This window comes from Thunnus maccoyii, chromosome 12 (assembly GCF_910596095.1).
Source record: "Thunnus maccoyii chromosome 12, fThuMac1.1, whole genome shotgun sequence".
Taxonomy (NCBI): Eukaryota; Metazoa; Chordata; class Actinopteri; order Scombriformes; family Scombridae; genus Thunnus; species Thunnus maccoyii.
Genome location: NC_056544.1, coordinates 16461518 through 16487377, shown reverse-complemented (window position 1 = coordinate 16487377; position 25860 = coordinate 16461518). Strand labels below are relative to the sequence as shown.

The 25860-nt window shown below is 44.0% G+C and overlaps 1 protein-coding gene across 7 annotated transcripts in view; it reads left to right on the top strand.

Moving 5' to 3' along the window:
* The window catches only part of LOC121909106 (zinc finger protein 521-like), a 90390-nt gene that overhangs the window by 7952 nt on the left and 56578 nt on the right, over positions 1-25860 (top strand). For 5 of the 7 annotated variants that reach the window (XM_042429522.1, XM_042429520.1, XM_042429518.1 and 2 more), the window contains exons 2-3: positions 23-79; positions 6917-7117. Coding sequence is in view for 4 of the 7 variants with exons in the window: in XM_042429518.1 (XP_042285452.1) it covers positions 23-79; positions 6917-7117 (258 nt within the window). In the remaining 3 variants the exon portion in view is untranslated. The remainder of the gene's footprint in view (positions 1-22; positions 80-6916; positions 7118-25860) is intronic. The other 2 variants (XM_042429521.1, XM_042429517.1) reach the window with 1 other exon arrangement.

The following is a 25860-nucleotide window of genomic DNA, read 5'->3' as shown; positions in this document are numbered from 1 at the left end:
CCCCTCTCTCTTTTTCTGGCAGTAGAAGACAATGTGACAGAGGACCAGCACAGTCCTGGGCGGACTGCCATTCCAAGCGGTAATACTCCATTTCATATTTCATCATTTTCGGCTGGAAAGTGGATCATGTGTCTGTGTATGTGTGTGTCTGTCTGTCTGTAAAATCTTTGTTGGGTTCAGAATGATATGTGTTTACTGCTTTTGAGGTTTTCCTACTGTAAACTGCATGGTTGCATGTGTATTTATAAGAAAAGGGCCGTGCAGTATAGCTCTTTCTTTTTATTTGTGTGCATGCATACATGCAGGTGTGCTTATAGCTGTCCTTGTGTCTCTGTGTGTTCCTGCCGGTTTTTTTAGACTCTTTGTTTCCCAACCCTCTGTATGATGTAGAATAGAGCTACCCAGATGAATGTGTCCTGTCTCCACGTGTGCCATTCACAGTGGCCCTCCAGGAACAGAGCAGTAATTCAGGTCAGGCTAGCAGAAAGCCCCCTATGAATGAAGCCTGCTCCTGATGCACCACACTGTATATTTTCATTTCATTTGTCTCTGGTAAAGGTTAAGTCTCAGGCGTGGTTATTTTAAACCCGATATGGATGGTTTTGCCCAGCAGGCTAGGGACCCTGGGTACACCTAGGCTGCCACATTAGTCCAGCATTTACCCATAGCTTTCTGAGTGCTCCTGTGCAAAATACAGACACTGCATGCACCACTATAACACATCCTGGCTTTTCTCAGTTGCATATGACTGCATTATTATTTTCTCAGGGGTTTTTTTTGGTTTGTTTGTGTGTGATCTCTCCGTAAACCTACACTTAAGGTATTTAGATGTAGGTTTGAGATTGAACAGCAGAAAGCCTTACTGCACAGAAAGCGCAGTTTCTGATCTTTGGTGTTTCCCATCATCCCTCTGTGTGTATCTAATTGACCCTTTAAATTATAAAAGATCACAAATATCACTCAACATTTTTTTTTTACATTTTCATCCGTCCCTGGAAAAAGCAGAGCAATATCTATCTGCCGCTGTGCTAATGTGTATTGATAGGTATTGGTGGGTGGTTCTGTGGAAAGAAACAGCCTCCTTAGCCCCTCTAACCCCAGCTCAAGGGATGAAGGACTGGGCATAGGAGGCAGACTCGCCTCAGAGACCTCCTGTCATCCAGAGCCAAAGCAGAGCTAATGAGTGTGCCTGATTACAACGACCCCCTCAGACACACGGATCTCCCTCTCCCCATCCCTCCACCACCTCTATCTCCAGAGTGAGGGGAGACAGCCGCCACATGATCGATGTCTGCCTGTGGAGAAATCAGGAGGGCGCACAAATTAATTTCTCACTTTCCTCATTTGACTTCGTCTGACTGATTTATTTTTTAACCCCCTCGCAGGATGCAGCTTGACGAATGGTCAATAAGAAAAGAGTTGTTTGTGGCGGCAAACTTTTACAGTGCTGTGAGATTTCTCTTGCTATTCGCCGCCAACTTTTTAGAATGTTTCACTGCCGTCTGTGTGTCATGAGGTCTTTATCGTAACAGCAGTAATTCATAGTCAATGGTTAAACCACTGTCCAAACGAGCTTATTTTAACGTCACATTGAAAAGCAGCGGAAAAGCCTACCTGCTTTTCATTCATTTGCTACTTTGACGGACACGGTAGCCATTAGACTCCTGACAGGCTAAGGGCTTAATCAGATGTGGTGTCAAGATCTACCTCATAAGTAGACCCCCAGTCGTGCTCTTCTGTGACTCTGCAAGTGTTCTACAGGCCGTGCATCCTGTTTCTTATTCATGTTTGATATGTAGCAAAGGCAAAGGAGAAATGCTAACAAAAGAGGCCCTCTAAAAGATAGACAGTATTATGCATAGTATAGAGGGGCAGGAACAGTGTGATATCTGAGATTTAATGAGGCAGTGCGCTTTTTTACCCAGAGAGTGTCGAGCAGGCTTAAGATCTGCAGCTTGGCTTTACCACTGCGCTGCCTGTGTGTAATTATAACCACATGCTCCGTGCTTTTTCTTCTCTCTTATATATACATCCCTTTCTTTCTTCCTTCTTTCTTTTTTGCTCTCGGCTATGTCAGATTCAGGCTGTTTTTTGGAAGAGGGTGTCAGCTCTGTCAAAGTGGAGTGGACTGAGGCAAATAGAAGTGTTACAGAGATCTGAAGGGGTGTCTGGGTGGCAAGGTGCCGTAGTGTAGAGTAGTAGTGCGGTGTCTGAGACACTGACTCTGGCTGAGGTTCAGGCTGCCCACAGATCAATGTACTGCAGGGCTCACTACAGCAGGAAGAGGAAGGGATTCTTTCACTCCACCACTTCAGAAAATCATATTCTCTATTATTCATTTCCTTTGATGTTTTACTGCACTAATGGCATAGCAAGGCGCTCCATTCAATATTATCACTCCCTGTGAGAGGGTGAGTGAGATAGGATGAGAAAGAGAAAGAGAGCATTTGGCATGTTCAAATGTTGTTTCTCATTCAACTGCTTTGATTTCCATTCGTCTTTGTATGCTCATATTTTTTTTTTTTTTTTTTTTGGTGCAGAGATTTTAATGGTGGATGATGCTGTCTGTATACCTGTGATTATATGTGCCGCTTCCTTCATGTAGTGCTCTATGTGTTGTCTTCATTGTTTGTTCTTACTCCTGTAATTGTTTGGCACCTTTTCTCTCTCTCCGGTACTTTTATCTTTATCTCAGCATGCATCATAAAATTTTCATAAATATACTGCATGTTTATTTGTAACATATAACACGGTAGGAAACATTCTCTGTCTCCGCATCACTTGTGGTGCTTGCAATGTGTTCAGCATTTTTTAAGAGAAACGGCTTTTGACAAACACCTCTGCTAATCTACTTTCGAATTTCAAATGCATCAAAATATTAAAACGTTATTAGTACTAAATGTGAATCTGGAGGACTTGAAGCAGATAAATCAAATAGCATGCGCAGACCATATGAGCACTCTCTCCTCATGCAAATTCTTGACGATAGTTAACAATCTGGCAAGTGTCAAGCACACAGCCCCATCGTCGGATCATGACGTTCTTTAATGATGGGGGATCAGTGGATGTGACGGTCTAAGTGGAGAGCCCCAAATCCCATTCACACAGAGGAGGATACACTTGGAGGCACATGTGGCATTAGAATGTAGTGTGACCTATATATATGGCGGGTGTTCGGCAAAAGTTTTAGATTTTTAAATAATGAGGTGCCGGCAACCGTGTGAAGGTTATTCAATCTTAATGTCCTCCTATTTCTGACAGCCTCCCTCACTCTGATAAAGGAGCGTACTCACCTTTGATCAGGCCCGCCGACATGTGTCGACAGAAGCTGCTCGCTGGTTAAAATAAATTCTTAATTTGAACTTGGGGGTGGGTGGTTGTAGGGTGGGTTGCTGGGGAGGGGGCATCATAGGATCAGGGTCTCTGGGAAATGATAGGGAAATGAGGAGATGGGTGAGCGGGTAATGATGTTTTCGACACCGAGGTCTTTCATTGCACAAAGAAAGACTCAGGCTAAACCCTGACGGAGCTCGACATACTGTATCTACAGGCAAGTAAGAACATAGCCCTCAGTGATTTCACACTTTTCGTGCTCAGTGTCTTGGGGCTGGATTTGAATGAATTTCGGTTTAAAACACTGACATCCATCACATGTTGCTTTTCAGAAATATCTTAGTACCCAACAACAAATCTCTATGCCTCTTTTCCTTGTTCCAGGCGCTCAGTATTTTATTTAATCTTTAAGTTTAGGGTTAGACATAAAATCTCTAGTGAGGTTTAAGGCAGGGTTCATGGTGAGAGTTAACTTTTCAGATAAAAATTCTGTTGAGTTAATACTTTGCAGTTTGGCCAGACTCATCTCTTTACCTCTTCGTATTTTTTTTTCTACAAGTATTCCTATAAGTTCATGCCCTCCCTCCTCTCCCTGTGGTCAGTGTCTCCACCTGTCTCAGTGTGTGGGCCAGACAGTGGGGGGACGAGTGTAGGCTTCCCTGCGAGGGACCACGGGTCCCTGGTGGGGCTAATGGAGCAGAGAGGAGAATATCAATTAAAGGGTTATAAATATTTAAGAGCAGAAATATTCAATAATATAAGGGTGGGGGGTCCAGGGGACTCTTCAACTCACAAGATGAAAGTTGTGGCATGATAAATGTCACAAGACATCGTAAGAGACAAGAGTCTGTATGATGGATGGACCCAGACTCAGACATATATTATGTCCTAAGATGTAGGATGTCAATCACCATCCAGATTTTCACATGTTATTAGTACAGTACTAATGCACTTTTAGCACCATAAAGATTGAAAATTCATCCTTAAAAATCTTTCGGTCAGATCTTCATTATATTCCCCTCATGAATAATTTCTCAGACTGAGCTACGATCATCTTACTTCGAGCTGACCTTATCAGAATATGGATCAGCGGTCAATGTAGCCTCCCTCTTGTCCTTACCTTCTATACCAACATTGTCAAGCTGATTAACAAAATTAACAAGGGTGTTAAGGATGATGAAAAATTCTCAATATGCCACACATCTTCCCCACATATTTCACATGTAATTGTCAGCCATTCCAAGCATGCTAGTATTGATCTGCTGTCCAGCCTGTAGAGACTGGTAGAAGAGGATGTCCTGATCTGATGGATTACTGTATGAGGCCCAGAGGCACAGGAACCTCAGTATTGATGTGGCTCTTTAATCCCAGGGTTGGACGTGACCTTGCCGTGTCAAGCCCCCCACCCCTCCACCCCCTCTCCCTGTCCCTTGCGCCCCAACCCCCCCAACATGTAGCAGTACACTTCTAGCATCCAGCATCACAGTGGTGCACCGGAGGGTGGTCACTCAGCTCGACCAAGAGCACTGACCCAGCTTGGATTCACTGGAAGTTGCAGCTGAAACTTGTCACTCTGGACAAGAGAAAACAAGGGACTGAAGATCAAACCCATGTATGCATGAAGCTCTTTTGGTTTTAAGCTCATTAACTTCCCATTTTCTCTTTAGTCAGAACCGTAGATCTATAACCCTTTAAACAATATGAGAATATCAACTTAATATGAAAAGCACAATAAAATGCATCTGGATCCTGCACTGATATATGTATTTTATTTCAGATAAAACCGACAATTCTTAAACATAGCCATCAGTTGTTTTCATTGACAGAGCTGAGCTGTAATATTAGGGAAATTAATGATTCATAAAGGCCGCTGGAAAAAAATATCAAAGTCTTAACCTCTTCCACAGGCACCCTGTAAAAAAAAGACATGACGTGTTCGCATTTCAGTGCATATTGTGAATTCTGTGTCTGTGTGTGTGGATGAATCATAAGTCTATATTGTGTGGCTTTTGGCCTCAGTCAGAAGTGTTTCCCCCAGAGCAAGAAAGGCCTGCATCTGTGAGGATTGGGTTGGGATTTTCATTTTCTTGAAACACCTTCTGTTCTGCATGGTCCCACCGGGGACCACAGTGCTGATATTTTTAGAGGGCATGTTCCGAGAGCCTTAGTCGCCAAGAGGGAAGGACAATGGAGGGTGTGATGTTACATCAATACTTGGCGCAAGTGGGGGAAAGGAAAAATCCTGGGTGGCCTTGATGAGTTCTGGAACGCCTTTCCTCAAGGAATTTCACAGTTTCAGAGCACCCTACAGAAGGAGGACTTAAAATGGCCGCCCATGTGTATATGCAACCAGTACGTATACACCCACACCTGCGCACATCGGTGCTACACATTCCTTGTCCTCAGGCACTGTTAACTGCGTGCTAGGCGAAAAAAAAAGGTGAAAAAAACAGGCTTCCTCCTAATGTTCCCCTCCGGAGTTTCAGGACAAGCTGAAGAGCACTTGCATCAGTGGGGCTTAAAATGGCTGCCAGTTAAGTGCAAGGGATCTTCTGCCCCACAAAGCCTTAACCAGGGTGACATGATTGTTTGATTGTAAGTATGGCTTTTTAATCAGTCTTATTGTGAAGTGTAATGGTCACAGCAGGGGAGAAAGAGAGCTGCAGGCCATGCTGCCTATTTATAAGATTCTCTTGCAAGCCATGTTCGCTTTACTATGCGTCTTAGTGAAGATTTTTATGGTACGCTCTGAGTGAACAGTGCAAGGTTTGATTTGTTGTCGGAATATTTCAGCATCACGTGAAGAACTTCAGATTAGAGTGGTTTTTGAAAGATGATTCCTAGTCCTGGTTTAGGGTAGTGAGTCTCCCACCCCTGGCACTGCTGCAGCACAAAGCCAACCAGAGACAAAACTGCAGATGGATTGAAGAATATTGATGTGCGCGACCCGCGGCTGCCTGCGAGCAAGGCTGAATAATTTAGGGAAGTGTGTCGTGACGACAGCCTAACACACACCAATCTCAGTTTTGTGTGTCTTACTGTGCTACACTCCATACATCCACAGTGCTGGCCTAGATGTCTGGATAATATGGTGAGGTCTGTCTCCTTTGATAGACGCTGACTGATGCAATTCAGCACTCACTGGTGGAATTTCATATTTCTTTGGTCAAGCCAAAACTGCAATCCAGGATTTATTAACTACACATATTCCCATCAGTCTAGTTTCATATACTGAAGTTTTGCTTGGGTGAAGCAGGGCAAACACAACGTAAAACCATTTCTAATAACAGAGGTGTGTGTGTATGTGTGTGTTAGATTTGTGTGTGTGAGCATTGTGCCACCTTGTCTGTGTGTGCCTGTAGATCTCTCGCCCTCACCTGCCCAACAGTTCTGTTATGGCATGAGTGGTTGAGTTACAGAGGCCCAAATTGAACCTGCATTTTTATTACAGCTTTTATTATTGTTTTTATTAAATCCAGAGTCTAGAAATCCATTTTATTGTCACCCAGAGTAAGCTGAAGTACCTCACTGTGTGGGTCACCCCTCTGACTATGTGGTGCTGTCATTTCCTGTGGCTCGGCAGATCCAGAGTGCGCCCTCGAGAGGGCGGCGGAGGATGGTGAGACCGGGCGTCTGAGGAAGAGGCTGCTCTCTCCAGAGGAAGGAGAGGAGGGAGAGGAGGAGGACGAGGAGCCTGCACTGCACAGCTGCGACAGCTGCCGGCAGGTGTTCGAGTCGCTGAGCGATCTCACCGAACACAAGATTAATCAATGCCAGCTGACAGGTAAACAACGTTCAGCCCACCGAGCCTCCCCTCCACTCTGCCACTCAGCTCTTCTCCCACTCCCACTCTCACTCTATGCCTTCATCAGAGAATATGCCACATTATGTGTGTTAGTACACTGCGCCAAGGGGAGCACAACACCAGACTACCAGCTTCCTTGGTAGATATCCAACAACACACACAGGCCTCACACACATAGCACATTATTTATATTTGCTGTACATCAAAATCTACAGACATGACATACAAATAGGCTTCCATGCGTCCTTATAATAGATCACTGTAGGCTACAGTATGTGTATTTATAGTATGTGCATTGTGTCCTTGCCTGTTTCAGTGTAACATTTTATACAGCACTATTCTAACATTTCACTAGACTGCAACATGCAGCTGCAAGGGCCCACAGTAAGCAGACCACCAACTGGAAACAGATCCTTGCTCCAGGAAAGTCCCTTAGCTGGTCCCAATGCTACCTAGCTGCAGTAGTAATACCTAGTGGGACTGAAAGAGAATGATGCCATTGGCAGACTGTGTCATTGACCTGTTGATGGATGAATAGGGCTATAAATACCCTGACAAGGTGGCAGACAGAACTAATGATGTGAACTGAAGGTTTCCATGTGCTTCTCCTGGACTTGCTGTCCTCCTTTACATGTCCTGATGGGCCCACATTGAGAAACACCATCTGACACACATTTCCCAATGTTTGGGCACAGACCTTGTCTCCTCGTATCTTGTACAGAAACAGAAAATGAATAGGCTAAAATGCAATGATCCTCTTTCTGGTATAGTGCAAAAGCTCCCATTTATCATTTCAAAGCAAATCAAAGGACTGCTCAAGAGAAAGCTACTGTAGTCTCTATTCTGTTTACATTCAAGCACAGTTTGATTTCATATTTTGCAACCCACCCATCGGCAAACCACAAATTATAGGGTAGATATCCTACGGGGTTTACAAAGATTTTCCATTAACTGTTAGACAGCCTCACGTACCAAGTCTTTTGTTTGTTTGTGCGTGTATGTGTGTGAATGTAAGCGTGCACATATGCATTCTGTCATGCCCCCATTGGTGTTAATTTACGCAGAAATGCATGCATGTTCATCGTAGAAGTGATTTTGTGTGTGCAGGCGTACTTGTTTACATGCATGTGTGCCTCTGGTGTGCTCATGTGTGTGTAAATTCAAAAAAAGTGACGCTCAGTCGACTAAAGCTGTGAAAATCAATGCACTGTTCTCTTTCACATTACTGTCATCCAACAAAAGCATTCATCGGTTTGAGTGAAACTAAGTGCAGAACCTCCTGTTGCCCTTTTTTTCAATCTAACACCCAATTCCATCAAGCCAACACAGATTTGGTGGACGGTCTGTTTGGGGAACCTAGGAGGTAAAAACACAAAGGGCTATTATTTAAGACATAGGGGGGACATGTTCCAACACTGCTTGAATTAAATTCTCTTTTTAATTATATTTATTTTTTGGTGTAATAATCAGGAAATAGTCAGCAATGTCATAAGAGTTGTGTATTTGATTCAAGTTTCATACATTCATGTATGTATGTTTAGCACTGTTGCAATTTGGTCATGACTGACTCAGCCATATTTTTCCTATAATTAAGCGTGGCTTTTATAAATCTCAATCTTACGGACAAATAACTCTTAATTGCTCAATGATGAAAAAAAACACAGTTTGGATAAGAGCCCCCGTGGAAACCAAACAAAAGAATCTAATTGCCATTAGGGTATTGTGATTGTGCAGAAACACTCTATTAGTATTCAAACACAGTGGGAGAAAAGAAACTTCTAGATGGCATACTAAGTACTTTGAATGTGTGTGTACGTGAAAGTGTGTGTTTGTGTATTCTCTGGAATATGGGAGGAGATTTCCTATGTGGCATTATGTAGACATCCATGACCAATTAATCTGCCTTACATCGAGTCTCTACTCACAGATGGATCCTTTATTAGATCCATTTTCTAATCAACCACCAGCACCTGCTAAACCCTCCAATTTTACAATTTCAAATGTTTTATTTTTGGTAAACAAATTGCAGAGCTTGACTGGAACCAATCCACATATAGAGATTTGCTTGCTGTTCCCTGACAGAACTCAGCTTTTTTCCCCCCAGCTGATATGCCATAGGCATATACAGTGTATTACTAGAACCAGACATGCCCATACCCACTATCTCACATGTGTATTCTGGGTCTCATCATCCTTTGCGTCTGTTATAATGTAAAACACAAGTTTCACAACAAGACTGAGACAAAACAGACAAAACAAAGTCTAAACAGATTCTCGCTGCATGTCGACCACACCCAGATGGACAGAGAGAAAGAAAAAGATGTTACATGTCACCGCGATCAATGGTGGCCATTGTCTCCCCCCTCATCTGGTGGAGGTATAACACCTTTCCATGCACTTAAGCCGTGACCACTGCAGTGCGCTAAGGGAATGCATGGGTATGGATTGCCTCGCGTCCCCGATGCGATCGGTGCTATTGATCGCGCTAATGCTGGACTGCGGAGGAAGGCAAGAGCCTGAGAAAGGGAGTGAGGGAGAAGGAGGGAGATGGGGAGAGAAAAAGAGAGAGAGTGCTGCAGGAATGCGTCCCCAGGGAGCCCGTCTTGAGCTGGGGCAGGGCTTCAGGAATGCTCCCCAGGAGATCCCAGTGAAGGCTAGGGCAGGGCTGGAAGAATGCTCCTCTAGAGAGTTGAGAGTGGAGGCTGGCTGGGGCAGGGCTAGAGGAATGTTCCCCCAGAGCACCCCTTTAACTCTGGGGCAGAAGTGGAGCGGCTCTGCGGGGGGAGAACGCTCCCCCGTCCCCCCGCCGGCTCCAGGATGGCTGCGGATCAGGTTTCCGTGTGGGGATCAGCATCCTGCCGACAGGGCTTTAGGCTGCCCTGGGGAGGAGACAGGAGGCTGGAGGCACTGCTATTCCATAGGCCTTTCCAAAAACACTTCACAAAAGCTTTGTCTCACTGTCTTGCTGTATTGTCTGTACACCCTTGTATTGTTACTGATCCTTCACAGAGAAAGAGAAATTGTGTCTGTAGTTTGACTTTTGTTCTCAGTTGGCACAAGACATGTTCATTTGCTAGATATGAGATTGCAATGGTAGGCAAGGAAACATGCCTTCAGACCTGAACGCCAAAGAAATACCGCGCTCCACAGCTCATTTCCACTTGTGTTTACTAGCTAGCCCACACTGTAAATAAAAATAACATCTCTAGCTCAGAGTTTAATTCAAAAAGATTGCATTTTCACAATGTCTTTCAGTGTCAGTTCTCCAATTCTGTGTCTCTGAAGGTATTTGAATAGCCTAGTGCACACATGGACTGTCAGCCTGGTGGCCATTCTTTCATTATGGGTCCAGCTCCCTTGAGCAACACCTTTTCTTGTGTCCTTCACTAGAGGAGGGGCATGGCTGCTCCCCCCAGAGAGATCCATGCCCTGCTATTTTAACCCTCTGTGAGATGACCTTTTTAATAAGTGTCTTTCTCTGTTTTCCATCCGGCCACTGTGCGAGCAAACAGAGCATGTCTTCTGCTTCCCTCAGATAAAGGAATCAATCAGAGAGGGTGCAACAAAGAAAGAGAGAGAGATAACTGGGCCATATATGGATTTATATTATGTAGATTTCCCCTTTCTTCTTCCCTGCAGACATTGCAAAATGCACTCAGCTTCAATAAAATACATTTCAGATTTATGAGAAAAATACAAATGAAATACTAATACTCTGTGAAAACAATAAGATCTCCCCACAATGCAGAGGGTGGTAATATGATAGAAATAGTTTAGACACATTTGTATATATGAAGTCTCTGTTTGTGACGGCGAATCAGGCACATTTTTTAAACCCACTGATATATGTTTTCCTCCTTCCATTCCTAACCATGACATGTGTATTTGAAGTGTTTGAATTCATTTACATCAAGTCTTTGGGTCAGGAGCATGGAAACATTCAGTAATACCCTCAACTATGAACAGGCTCCTGGCAGTCCATGTTTTCTACTAACTGTTTCCAACAGGCTGCTATTGGTTGTACTGGGTTTTTTCAACTTTCAACTTTGTGTATTGATCCAACAGCTGCGTTGTGGCTGCCAAGAAGAATGTGCCAAACTGCAACGACTTTATTTGCTTCAAAAGGGCTCACATAAGAGGAAAGCGACATGAGCAAGACCTGATTAGCCGAACTCTGAGCCACTGCCGTTCATCAGAAATTCTGCTGTGTTTTTGCCGGGGCGTCTTGCGACATCCTGGTACAAAGAGCAGCACACTGATTACAAGGCTTTGAAAGGAGGAGAGGCGGTCAGGGGAGAATAGCTACTTCTGGCACAACGCAGCCACTGAAAAGAGACCTCATGCTAGAGTGAGCTCTCAGAATTGGGCTTGAGTCCTTCCTGTGTGTATGTGTTTATGTGGGGGGCATGTTCCATGTGAGTGTCTATGTGAGAATGAGGAATAGGTAAAGAGAGAAAAAGAGACAGAGAAAGAAATAGAGAGAAAGGGAGTATTATAGTAGATGTTTGACTCCATCCCTGTGCATTTCCTCTCTGTGCGACAGTGCCAGTAACATTAACAGGAGTGTCATTAGGAATTCAAAGCATATGCCCTCGTGAGGACACCCTCTTTCTCTCTCCCTTGTGCTTCACACCGCACACATTATGCACTGTATAAAGTATTTATTGGTCTTTGTCAGATGAGGACTGCATTTTCTGTGGAAAAACAATCAAAATAAGAATAGAAGAGCCTGCGTTTTATGCTTGTGTTTTTGTGTTCAAGGCAGGAAAGACAATGGCCAGCACTGCAATTCTTTGCCTCCCTCACTCACATCCCCCTCTATCTGACACACTCCATCTTTCACGTATTTGTTTGCTCAATCAGTCATCCGCTTAGGCATGCAAACACACAAATACACACACATAACGGGCACGCGCCTACACATGCTCCCTCACAGCACCTGCGTGCTTGCACTTTGCATTTTAGATGACATATAATTCATCGCCCAAGAGGCTAAACACATGCTGTGACTTCATCCAGTTGACCTCTTTCTTAAGTAGGTAGCCACAATAGCAGGGATGACATGTGGACAAAACAGAGATAATCTCATGTACTCACCCAGAACTACACACACTGAGTGAAAACACTATATCAACGACACTGTTGTTATTTCCCCCTCCGCTATGTAGTATCCCTTTGAAACTACTGACTTCAGTCGTGTGACAAAGACCTGGCCATGAAGCAGTTGTCTCGGTTTCTCTTGCTCTCTTCATCTCTCCCTGGCCCTGGCTCTGCCTGCTCTTTGTTCACTCTCTTCCTCAGCCTGCAAGTCTTTTTCAGCGGCACAAGCAGAAGAATGGCACATTAAATCTTAATAGGACTGCGTCTGGCCGTGTTGAATTGCAGAGCGTGTTAAGCCGGCGCTTTCCTCCCCCTTGGCACACGCTCGTGGAAGTGGAAAACAATTGAATAAAAGAAACCGCTCCCTCCCTCTGTAACACAAGTGACTTCGGCTGCTCTGCTGAAGCTATGAGACTGAACTGACTCCAGCTCACAAATGGCTTAAGCCCATACCGAGAAACTGCAACATAAATGGCATTAGGTCTTTTCAAAATTCATAGACATACACTGGAAGGTAGGCACAGGATTTACCTGACCACCCACAATGAAACTGTTGCATATTACCTTCCTAGTGACAGTTGGAAAGTATAGCCGCAAAACTCACTGGAAATTCTTCAAAATTGTCAGTTGGCTGAGACAAATAAAGTACAGAGTGGACAAATCTAGCCAGGAGAGAAAAACTAAATATATTGAAAAATTGGAAGGAAAAGGGAAGTTTAAAATGAGAATGAGAAAGGGACAGGTAGAAAAAGACAAAGAAGTGGAGAGAGACACAGTCAAGGTAGGGAAGAGCCAATCTTAGCTGCAGCAGCGATGTGAGTCCAGGCCTGCTTTGTAAGGCAGTCAGAGGTGGTAATTAGCCAGTGATGAGTTGACTGGTTGTGTGTCCAGTGCACGGCACTGCTGGGTGGGGCTGTGGGAGGTAGATAAGGCCGGCAGTGGGCTTATCTCTGAGAAGGACAGGCACCAGGCCTGCCAGGCAAATCCACCCACAGACCAGCCGCATTTTATTAACAACATCATTAATGCCAGACAGGTTATGTGCGATGGCTCGGAAGAGAAACAGGAAAAAGTAAAAAACAAATAAAGTCTCTATTCCTGCTTGGCCGGCCAGTCTAAAGTACATAGGCACCGGTTGACGTGTTTTGAAAGCAAGGAGCTTGTGGAGATGTTTACCAGGTAGGCAGCCAACGGAAGGGCACGGAGAGCGAGCTTGGATCTTACCTCTGGGTTTTGCTCACTCTCCTCTGGGTCCCCAGAATTCAAATGATTTTCTTTTTTCTCTTTCAAACGTGGGACTGCTCACTAGAATAATGATGAACTAGATACAGAGAAACATAACTAGGCACAAAGAAAAGGCAAAAATGTATTTTAAAAACTTTATGGACATTCTGGACTGAGTTTGCTTTGTGAAATGTAGATTTTTTTCTCTCTCTCTCTCTCTTCTTTGCATCCACTCAGATGTGCAAGGTTTTGGTACTTATTCATGCCTTTGTTAATTATAAAATACAATGTTAGTGGTAAATACGAATGCTAATAATAAGAAGCTTAAGAGTTTAAGATGGTCTTTTTAGACTTTTTTGTAGTAAGTTCCTAGTTCCTTTGATCAGATAGCACCTCAACAGGTGTGTGGTGTGTTATGTAGCAAATGAGCATTTTATTTGCTCTGGTTAGATTTTATAAACAATCATGTGAAGTGCTTAACATGAACAAACACTTGGTTTATTAATTAACACTCAGTATTTGCATATCAAATGTCAAAGAGCTTTTGGGTGGCATGTTTCTCTACGATAATTTACACCAGGAGTCAACAGAATGTAACATGACTTTGAGACAAAAGACAAGTTCACAAATCAACATGTACCTCATTCACAGACACCTAAAAGAAACCTTTAGTCTACATGCTTTTGAATCATGTTAATCCTCCCTAATGAAAAGGTCATAGGATTTTGCTTATGCCTGTGTGGAAATGTACTGCACATTGATCCCCATAGGGCTTTTTCCTTAGATGGCTTTTGCCAAACTTGCCAGTAATGGGAGGAAAGGAAGGAGGGAGATGGAGGGCGGTGGAAAGAGTGACCAGTCCGACAGGTTTATGTCTCCCTGTAGACTGAGCTCTGTGGAGCAGGCCCACAGGAAGAAGTGGAGCCAGCTGTGACGGCATCCTGCTAGCCACTGTGGTTTCGGGAACTTCGGGGCTACACTATCACCGACTCAACATTTCCCCCCTCTCCTATACCCCTCCCAGGGGTTGTTTTTGTTGGCCAGGGGGTAGTGTTTGGGTGGGGGCTGCTATGGGGCTCTGTGGAACAGCCACTCCTATACTTCAGGATATGGGGAGTTCAGCCACCCACAAGGACAGGGATTCTCAAATATCATGTGAAGTAACACATTTGTTCCTTAGTGCTAATTGCCATTTTCGGACTGGAAGGTGGGTTCATAAATTTAGTTTTATGGGCAGGATGGGTGTCGTTTAAGGTCTCCAAGGCCACCAGCTGGACTATGCTTTGGCAGAGGCAACAGTGTGTGTCAGTACAGAATGTTTGACAGTAAAGTCATGCTGTCAGGTAGTACAGAGATGTCCTCTTAATGTTAAGAGCAGTGGACAGTGGGGGGTCCAACACCACTGAAAATGTAAAGGTCATCTAATCTATTCCACCTCAAACCTGCCTGGCTGATCGATCTTCCTGAAGGAGTCAATCGATTTGATCAGAGAGCCTCTCCTAAGAGATGGCCTCCTAACGAGTGGCAGGGTTTCTGCAGAAGGCTGCAGTGTGCCAGCTTGGTACATGTCTCTGCGATAAACCAAGACATTAAAATCTCTGATTAAACAGTAACTCACCACCTGTGGTAGCCATTCTCTAAATAATCCACTGATTTAAGACACCAAAGAACATCTACGGTTACCATCACTTCATCATGTTATCCGACTCATTCTACTGTATATGCAATGCATGCACACTAAAATCAGATCAACAAAATCCTGCAGGACTGACTGACAGCCAAGAGAGATTGGGCTGTAGTAAACAGAGTGGTAATCTTGATATTAGGACATTATGTGCCCCCAGTCAAAGCATGATGCATCTTTCTCATCATGAACTTGGTTTGTAGAACATACCCCACAAACAAAGTCAACAGACAAAACCATCGTGTGATTGGATTTTAATCCAATTGCATTATTATTCAGGCCTCCCATTGGCCATTCATTACTCTCACATGGAGACTGTGTGGGTTGTTATCACCCAATCAGGCTCAAGACTGTATTCTGGAGAGCATGCTTTCGTTTGCATCCTTTAAACCCTCTGAGCCTTCCCTCTCTCCGGGCCCACCAACGGAATACCTAATTCCAAAGTAAACTGATTGCTCTCTCCAACAAGATTACACTGTGATGATGTTAGCCAAATGAGACCACTATTCGGATGCAACCTGGGCAGGCAAGGATGCTTACTGCAAGATGACTGATCAGCATGTTAAGAGAAATGAGGTTGGAAAAAAAAGGAGGAGAAAACGAGGGTTAGAAATCGAAAGAGTGTGAGAGGGTTGTGCGCGTGGGGGTAAGCAGAAATGTAATTTGCTTCTCACCTCAGGCGACTGGGCTCTGAGGCCAGTAAATATGCAAACAAGCTGAGCCTGGCCATCAATATGAAGACCCTAGATGATTACTAATCTCCACCGCAGAAGTAGATTGAGGTCTGTTCAGCATCGCCATGCAACATGAGAAAAAAAAAGAGGGAGGTTAGAATCCAAACTGCATCTCCATATTGGCCCCCAACGTTATGCGCAACTCAGAGTTATGGGTATATTTGACCTTCAGTTTGAGAAGTAATATACTATTTATGGTGCATACAAAGCAGCAATACAGAAGCATTAAAATTATATGTCTTAAACCAATTATTGTAAACTTTTTCAAAGGATTCATTAATGTTACAACATATTCTGAATATAATTCAGAAACTGATAACATAACCTTCTCAGAAACTTTGAACCTTGTTCTCAACTCACCCCAGTCTTTTCATCATGGAGAACTCCTTGTCTGATATGAGCTCTTAGACGTGAGACATAGTAGTTTACCAGCCCATTGTCATTCCCCATCCGTAATCCGGGATAAAAAAACCTATGGGACATGGACCAGGCTGGAGTCATTAGGTGTGTGCGTGGCTTACCCAGACAGCCAGATAAACCAGATGCCTCGGGATGGCCAGGGGTCATCTCTCTGTGAGAACACGTTGTTGATGTCCTTGTTTCTCTCTACCTCTTCTTCGCCTGCACTCCGTCTCTCGTCCCTCTTCATCATTCCTTCTCTTGCTTGCTCTCTGTCTTTCTTTCTTTTCTTTCTCTCCCTTGATTGCTCTGCACAGTCATCACAAACACAGAGGTCCGTGTTGGAGCTTAGCAGTCGAAGAACCTGTCAGCTAAAGGGAAGGAGGAAAGACAGACAGGGGAGTTGTCTGTGGCCCTAGATTGAATGCCTGAGGGTGTACTACGTGTGGAGGATAGTTAGTGCAGAAGGACGCACCGCAATCTGCAGGTGAATCCTCTCATTTTGGGAGACTTAATGCATTTGAATCATCACCTCTACGGGAGAGTGTTATGACTTTCTGTTACAGATGGAATCTAAAATGCAGCAAAAGTTGTGTCTTTTATTTTTTATTTCAAAATACAGCAGGTGGGCTGTGTAAGAGGAATATATATTCTAAGAATGTCTTCCCAGTCCTAAACATAATTGACTATTCCTTGTATTTTAGAGTGTGTTTCCAGCATTGAGCTTTACCCTCTGCAGTGAGTGCACAAGGCTTGAGGATGTTTACCTGGCATGGTGCCTGTTGTAGCTGCCCTCCTGTTGAGGAAAAGCAGGTCAGGCTATAGCTTTGTGTTTGTTTGTTTGTGCGTGTGAGCATTTTTGCAGGTGTGTATGAGTCTTTGAGTGTGTTTCTGTATGTATATATGTGTGTGTGTGTGTGTGTGTGTGTGTGTATGTTTGTGAGGAGGAGGGGGAGATCATTAGGGTGGAAAGGGTCAGAGAGCGCATTACATTCAGCGAGAAAAAAACAAGATATATCGCCAATGTAAGCACTTATTTTTCAGGAGCAGATAGGATGAGTATCGGGGTTGCGGGGCGGTGGGTAACTGGACTCTCAATCCAACTGAACCATCCATCTGCTCAGCCATCAATCTTCCCTCTCTATCCCTCTGTTCATTTACTCATCTAGCCATTTATCCATCCTCGCCTGTGGCCAAAGGGCCATGTCTCTTTGTGGCCCTGATAATCTGGACCAATTTCCTCTGCAATTTATTTCCCAGCCAACCACCCACCTGGTCAAGCAGCATCAGGCTTCTCAAGGTAGAGCCACTCATCCCAGCAAGCCCCTTTCCACCAATCACATCCTGTTTTTTTTCCTCCTCAAGCCTCAGATCTTTTGTCTTTTGTGTTTTGAAGTTTCAATTGAGTACTGGAGTAATACAACCATTTCTCCTTTCTTTACTGTAATCTCTGACACCATTCAGCAGCTGTTGTTTACCTCTAATGTCCCAACCCTTCTCCATCTTTGTTTTCTATTATCATCTTCCGTTTCTATCAGCATCTCTCTGCTGCCTGCCCTCTTTCTCTTTCTTTCTCTCTCCCTCCCTCCATCCTGTCATGGCTCCTCAGTATTCTGCTGCTGTCTTGTGTGGAGTGATTTTGCCCAGACACGTCTGGCTCTGGGTAAAGTGCGGTCCCCAGAGAGCACGCTCCGCAGCCCCCAGGTCGCCGGCACCATGAATACATTATGATCCCCATTTCCATCCTGTTGCCACGGCAGCACTTTTAGAGCCGCAGGGCGATTAAGACGTGTGCTGTCGATACCCTGATAGGAGCAGAAGTTGGATCTGGAAGCTGGCCTTTGATCAGATTCTATCCGCTCGCCTGCTATTGGTGGCTTCAACACAGGAAGACAAAGAGGAGGTCTTGTGGGCTTTTTATTGGTTTGACAAGCTCACCTGCTGTACATAAGCATACCATGCATCCATCCTCAAGCTCTTTTTCCCACCTCTCTGCTTTATCTCCGTCTTTCCTGCCTCAAACCATTTCCCTCCCTTATTCTCACTTCCGTTGCTCCTCCCTATCACCGCAGTTCAGCTAAGGCAGCATTATACGCAGTCTCTCTCTGCTCTCTGATATTCTGCTTTCCTCACAAAGGAAGCAACTCCCTTACCTTTTATTGTTTCCTTTTTTTCTTTGGGGGATGATGTATAAAACATGGTGCCTCAGGTAGAGGATGTTGGGTAGGAAGCCATGTCCCCCTAAATGGCCAGCCGTGTGCATGCGCCTAACACTTCACTGAGCAATCTGTCAACATGTCAGCAACACATGTTTTGTAAAAAGCCTCTGGTGGGAGCCAGGGGAAAAAAGGCACTCCTGCCAGACCAGAGAGGAAATGCTTTTTTCTCCTCTATGCAGTGGATTTTCTATTGCTGGTGCTCAGTCCCACGGGCCCCCCACCACCACCCTCCCCTCCCCCACACATACACCCGTTGTCTGCACTTCAGAAATTTGAACTGGGGACCCTCGAGGGGGTTTACTGGGAGGGTGGGGGTAGGCTGCGAGGGAGGGGCTCCCTCTTTTTCAGAGCGTATGAAATTGTGAAGGTATATTGTGGCAGGTCCCCAAGCGGTCTTTTCTAATACCTGAGTTTCTGGCGAAGCTGGAAATTACCAGCGGCTCCCCCGAGGGACGGCTTTATCCACACCAGGAAGGGGAGCAGAACTCAGTGGGGAGGTTACTTAATGCATGGCTGAAATAAAAGAATTTCTGAGAGACAGAGGCTGAAAAGCTAGCTTTTTTTTCTTTTTCAAGCCCCCCCCCCCCCCCACCCACTCCTGTTCCCTCTCCCTCTCTTTTTTTCCTCCCCAGTAGTATAGTTTACTACTCTCTGCCTTCTCTTGAAGGGTTCTAGTTTAATAAACTTTCAGAGGATCCTGCTGGTGCAGACAGCTAGACAAATACCCTTGTGTGTTCTCTTTTGTCGGAGATACAGCTTTTTGTTATGTTCTTGCAAATTTGATTTCTCCCTCTGTCTTTCGTTTTCTCTGCCGCCCTCTGTCTCTCTCCCTTTCTGCATTTGTCTTCATCTCCCTCGTCCTCCTCTCGCTTTCTGTCTCCCTCTTCAATACACACACACTGCACAAGCACACACACAAAGTCAAACTCTGTCTCTTGTGGTTGAGTTTATTGTTTGGTCTGTCTCTTCGTTCTCCCCCTCTGTGCTCCCTTTTGTTTTCTGTATGTTTTGTTGTATTGTGCAGAGAGGCTGAGATGCAGATAGAATGCAGTTTGCCCTGGGTGAAGAGTGCGCACAAGCAACCTTGGTATCTATTTAACAAAACACATTCATCTATTTACACATGATCAAATGTGTGAAACTATACTATTAAAGCACAGGGTGTAAGGTGTTTCTCATCAAAGAGATTTAATACATAATGTTTTGGGGCAATTCACTCACCCTTCTCTGTGGCCTTATTTTCTACTTACTGTATGCAATGATGCCCTATTCCTTGGTAATCAGCACCTGTATCTAATGTCCATGGATCGTTAATCTTGCCTCGTTCATAACCTCAGAAAAAAAAAACAACATAAAAATCTTATTCCATGTACCTAATGCCCCTCTCTCTCTGTTTCTTTCTCCCTCTCTCTTCCTCCCTCTCTGCTGTTGGTAAATAATTCAACCTTTTCCCTGTAACAAGTGCTGGCCTTAATAGGGAGTAGTACCTGTAGTTGGGATAAACAAGGCAGCCAGCCTCACCAGTGAAACAGAGGGATTTGGGCTTCATGAGGGCAGAGGAATAAGTCGTTTCCTTCTGAAAGGCAGAGTAGACTGGCTGACATTAATTAAACCCTATAGGATAAAGGTTATCTGAGGCCTAGCAAAGCAGAGACCGTGCATGCGGGATGTTATGTCTGCCGAATCCTAATCAAGACTTCTTATTAATGCGACATGTGTGGGCTCAGGCATGTATAATATGTGTGCATCGTTGTTGTGTTCATTGGTGTAAGGCAATGACAACATTTAATCTAGTAGAGGAAAGGTGCAGTATCTCTGACCTTCTACCTTCAGTTGTAGATGCAAATTGATAACCCAAGCAAATAGTTCCCAAAAACATGAAGAAGAACAATGTAGCTACCACCTCTGCGATATTTTCAGCGCTCAACACATTCCTAAAAATAAAGACAGAAGCAACTTTCAAGAGAGTTCCATGTTTAGAAAACATTGTGTTGCCCACTGTGCCCTGTAGTGGGAGGTGTGCCTCCTCACCAGAGATCCTCCCATGGTGCACCTGTGACTGAGTCACCTGACCCGAGTTTCAGAATGGCGCTCAGGTGCCATGGCTCATGTTTTACAAATTACCCAAGGGGCCGTGCACCACCTTTGTGCCCATATTTCTTCCCTGCTGTATGCATAGTGCGTGGGATTATGTTCCCCAACTCCAACTCCTACCTCAGACAATGAACAGCCGCAGAGATGACAGTCACCTCACTAACCCAAGAACTCTAAGGAAAATACAAATTAAGTAGGAGAGAAAGCACTGCTCTGACCTATTGGCTTCTTATGTTTGTGGTGGATGTACTCTGGTTTAAAAGAAAAAAAAAAAAAAAACCAGCATGGATCCTTTTACCAGGCTGGTAGGCTGTTATGTGTGTCTTCAGGACTCCAGTGGTAATCTGAGAACATCTCTTTCTCTCACTCTCTTCCTGACTTGTCAACTTATTTGCATGCCAAATTTAATTAAAGGTCACCTTACGTTGTAATATTCTCCTGATATTTAAAGTAGCCAAGTATGATAACTGGAGTAGTGACACAGGTTTTATTACCATCTCATTGTATGACGTCTCTATATTAGCGGTACAGTAACACTAGCTCTTCCACAGTAATGTCTCCTTCTTTCATATACAGATAAAGGCTGATGTCCTCTCCTCTACAACAGCCCAATGAAAAGTAATTAGCCGATATGAATGTTGCTGTCAGTGATAACTGATATTGGGGGACTATTACATTCACTCTCCTGAATTATGATCCTTGAAATGAGTTCATCACAGTGAGCTGCACATTCTGATAGACATTAGATTACCACATATTAGAAGGAAAACTCCTAATTACTGCAGTACAGTTGCATCTACAAAATTGTCACAATATCTACAAAAAACTAAAAGATTTCAACATTTCTATTTTTATTATAACAAGACTCACCTTGAATGCTTGATGTATTCACTTAATATGGTTTCTGAAGAAACATTTTCAATGTAAAATCAAACTGAACATCTGAGATCTTTCCTCAAGTTTACTGGTACTGAATGCATGATAATTCATACGGAAGTGCTGGTTGGCAGTCATACTGAGTTCCTCTCCTGAGAGAGACATAAATAGCCTCCCAGGTGGTGGTGTGTAACTAAGTAAATGGTTACTAAGCCAAGGAGTGCTGGGCCTATGTAAATAGGGAGAGACATATCCACATTGAGGTGCTGGAGTGAGAGGAGGGTATTCAAAGGTAAGATGAACCTTGATAAGTTCTTTCAGGGATTCTTCTACAGTGACCCTGAAAGTTTTCCACTAAGTACATCAGCATGCGAACTTTTAGCAAAACAATCCAAAGGGTTTTTTTTCTAGCTGATAAATAGATAAACAGGAATAAATCAATGTGAAGTGATGGATGAATAAGTAAAATGCCCTGTAGTCATTTGTCTGGTTGTATTCAGGCCTCATATTCCAGCCCTGTTCTGCAAATGAAGATGAGGGTGAGGGCACAGAAGGAACTGCTTCAGTCCGTGAGGCATGTGTGCATGTTTGTGTGCATTTATGAGTGTGTGTGTGTGCGTGTGTGTGCGTGTGTGTGCGTGCGTGTGTGTGTGTGTGTGTGTGTGTGTGTGTGTGTGTTTTCATAATACTTAGGCTAGTAGTATTAAGATATGATGATGAGCTGCCTGGATACCAGCAGAAAACAATAGAAGGGGAAACAAAGCAAACCCCTAAATCTGTCTGCCATTTGTGCTCACATACTGTACACACATGTCATGAGTATTCTGGCACAGTTACTGGGCCAGGGAAGTGCTGGTCTGGGGCCTGGCCCATTCTCCTGAGACCACCCCCCCCCCCAACTGCCTCCTCCCTCTCCTCCCCCCTTCCCCCTTCCTGTGCAGTCTGTGGACACAGTCTGAGGCGACAAGGTTGCACAACAGCTCGCAAAGCCTCCACTTTACAAACATGATCATAAAAAAAAAACACAGCCTGCCATTAGAAATCTGTTTAAGAAGAGAAAAATAATTAGAAGGACTGTGATAATTGTGTCAAGGGGGAAATAGATCAGACGAATTATGGGAAGAACCAGAAAATCTTGCCGTGGCTTTGTTACTTTGCTGTTGGTTCATTTCGACATTGATCCACCCTTCCATCTGTCATCCTTTGCCTGTGCTCCTTCTTCAACTCTCCATTTCTTTCTCTCTTTCTGTCTCTCGTACTTGGATTCGAGAGCGGAGGAGCCTTCTGGCTTTAACGGAGAGGGGATGAAGATGTTTATTCATCTGGAGGGTATTAGAGCCATGATTAAGGAGAGGAGGGAGTAGTAAGGCTGATGCGACGTCTGAATTGCTCGTTCATTGGCCGCCTGCGGGATTCTGGCCAACACACCAAGAAAACAAGAAATGAAGAAGAACGAAAAAACTTGTAGTGAAATTCGATTCTCTCGGGAAAGGACAGAAGTTTAAATTTTAGCCCGTCTCACTCACTCCCTCATTCTCAGTCTCTCTCCCTGTCCTCACAGCTAAGCTAATTATTAATGAATGCGGTTTCTGTTGAACCTTGGAGAGGTGTCAGTGCTGCAGTCACTGAGGGTTAAGAAATCTTGACATTTAAGACAGGGATGCATGAAAATACATCGTCTTGCTTGAGTTGATGCTTGTTTTTCTTCCCCTCCCGCTCTACTCTCCAAGATGCATGTTTTCGTCTCCCTCCTGGGCTGTCTCCAGTTGTTTTACCACTGACAAGCTGGGATGGCGTTGAGGAGATATCAAATAGAGCCACAGTGTATTAATCAGGGGAACCAAAGGTCATGGGTCAAGAAGCAGGGCCAGGTTTTTTTTTAGTTTTTTTTTTTTTTATGAATGCTAATGCTAAAGCTAACACAGGACTCAGTTGCTAGGGTTGTTTGTCCATATGCATGTGATTTTCGTTGTACTGCTGCAGAGAAAAAAAGAAGTATTGATATAAGACTTTTTTTTTATAGGCACTTGGCAGACTAACTGTCCTTTTTAAAAATAGTCCAAGTGTCTGAAGTCATCCTTTAAAAGTGAAATATTTGTTTGTTGAAGTCTAGTCCAAGTTTTATGGGTCACTATGAGGTTTGAGTTTGATTAAAAAGAATTCAGCCCTATTTTCCGAATTCAGTGAGTGTTGTGCTTGGTTTTAAGTAATGGGTAGCGCCTCTTGAAACTTGCAGAGCAAACCCTATTTTAATGAAGCAACCATACAATAACTCAGCATATTTCTGTGCGCAAAACATTTTTTTCTTTTCCATGCTGATCACATAAATCACATTTCCATGACTAACTAAGAATGGGGAAAAATAAAAGAGCATCCAACTGAACTTCCGCACGGTGAGGAGATATTAGTAGAATAGCAGCATAGCACAGCACAGCGCTGCAGCATCTCTCACAGTGGCTGACTGGCTGACTGGCTAGCTGACTGTCCACTGGGTCCTGCGCCTGGTCTGCCGCAGTGTTGAGGGAACAGTACGCACACACATACACACAGAGGCTCCCCTGCCTATTGAAGCCCAGCCCAGCCCAGTCCCGCCTGGCCCAGCACTCCCTTAGAGCCAGTGCAGTGAGGCAGGCGGTGAAGGTGCATGCTGGGGGACAGATTGTCATCCTCCTTTCTCCCCCTGGGAGGCTCACTGTGGCTGCTGGTCCAGCCAAGACCTGGGGAACAGCCTCCTTCCTGTTTGTGCCTTAGTCTACCTGAAGTGGTCAACTGTCCTTCCTCTCCACACCACCAGCCGTTCAGCTCTAGGGGAGATGACACCACAACCACCACCCCACTCCCACACACAAACTGCTCCTAAACACAGCTCCAACCATCTTGCTTTGCAACACCTTTAGGTCTTTCCACTACTAAAGCTTAATAATGGCTGCCTGATAACCTATAATTAAAGGATTACACTTTAAGATGTTTTGCCATGGTGATAGTATCCACCTGTATGCAATAAATACTCATTCATTTATGAAGTGAAAACTCTGAAATACACTTTTGGTGCCAGTGTTACTCACTTTTAATAATTCAAACACTTCAAATCAGGTAAATTTAATTGAAACAATAAGACATCAACATTAGCCCTTGAGCCCACCCACTGCACTCTTAAATAGTAACCTATTATGAACCCCAAATACACATTTCTTGAATAATGATGTAATTAAATTCTTCCTTTTCTTGTCCTCTCATTAATTTCCCTTTTCTCATTTGAAAAAAAGACTTAATTTTGAAAGCAGCAAAATGAACCACTCCTGACAATTTAATTTCTTGTTAACCCTGTCTCTGTGACTTTGCCCTGCCCTAATGTACAGTATGGCTAAACTTCTCTTGCAGAAAAATGCATAACCTACTCCAGGCAGTGCCAAACGTTATGATACAAGACAACCTTCCTGCAAATTGTAAAAATGGCCATTTCTATTTTAAACAGTTATTTATCTTAAATGTTTCTCATACAGTGAGTGTGAATTATAGCATCTTTAAAAGCTTTTTCATCCATACCTGACATAGAAATGATGTGTTAAAGTGTGTTGTTGACCTCAATGTGTGTATTATCCGGCAATAAATCATCTCTGGCATGCTTTCAAAGTTCAAACACTGCAGTTATGGATTGTTATATGACACAAATTTTCACAGGAAACACATTGAGGCAGATTTTAAGAAACATTATCATTGATTATCATCATCGATTTCAGTTTCTCCATGTTTGTGGAAAGACATCAGTGTAGCAGGTACACATCTCTGCGATAAGTAATGGAATTCCACTCTTTCATTGTGTCTCACTATCATGGAAAGAAAAAGCCTAGTAAAGGATGACTGGCCGCCCTACTTTTCCTTCTCTGGCCTTCCATTTGTCTAACTTTCCTGGGATGCCACTGGGGCACTGTGATTTCTGGGACAGTGACCAAGTGCTCCTGTCTGAGTCGGGGGACGTGGGTAATGTGGACAAAGTAGTTGACAGTTTGCTGCTTGCCCATGGTTGAGAGACAGAGCCATGAGGGCTAGAATAATGGACACCCAGACCACAGAGTCAGGACAGTGCTTGATGTCCCAGCTCTTTGTGTCAGGCCCTGTGTGAAAAAATCCCCATTGACTACAGTTTGGGGATGTGTACATTTTTCTTCCAAGTGTGTGCAGATATGTGTTGTGTACATGATGTTAGCCCAGAGTAACTCGCTGCCACCATACTGATGAATCCCCGGGAAGTGATTCCTTATTTCATCTACTGTTTTTCTACCTCATCCAGTAAAAGATATCATCCTTGATCACTGCTCCTCCAGTTGTCTCACCCAACCCCTCCTTCTCATCCTGTAGCATAGTGGATTTGATTGATCTGTAGCAAGGGGG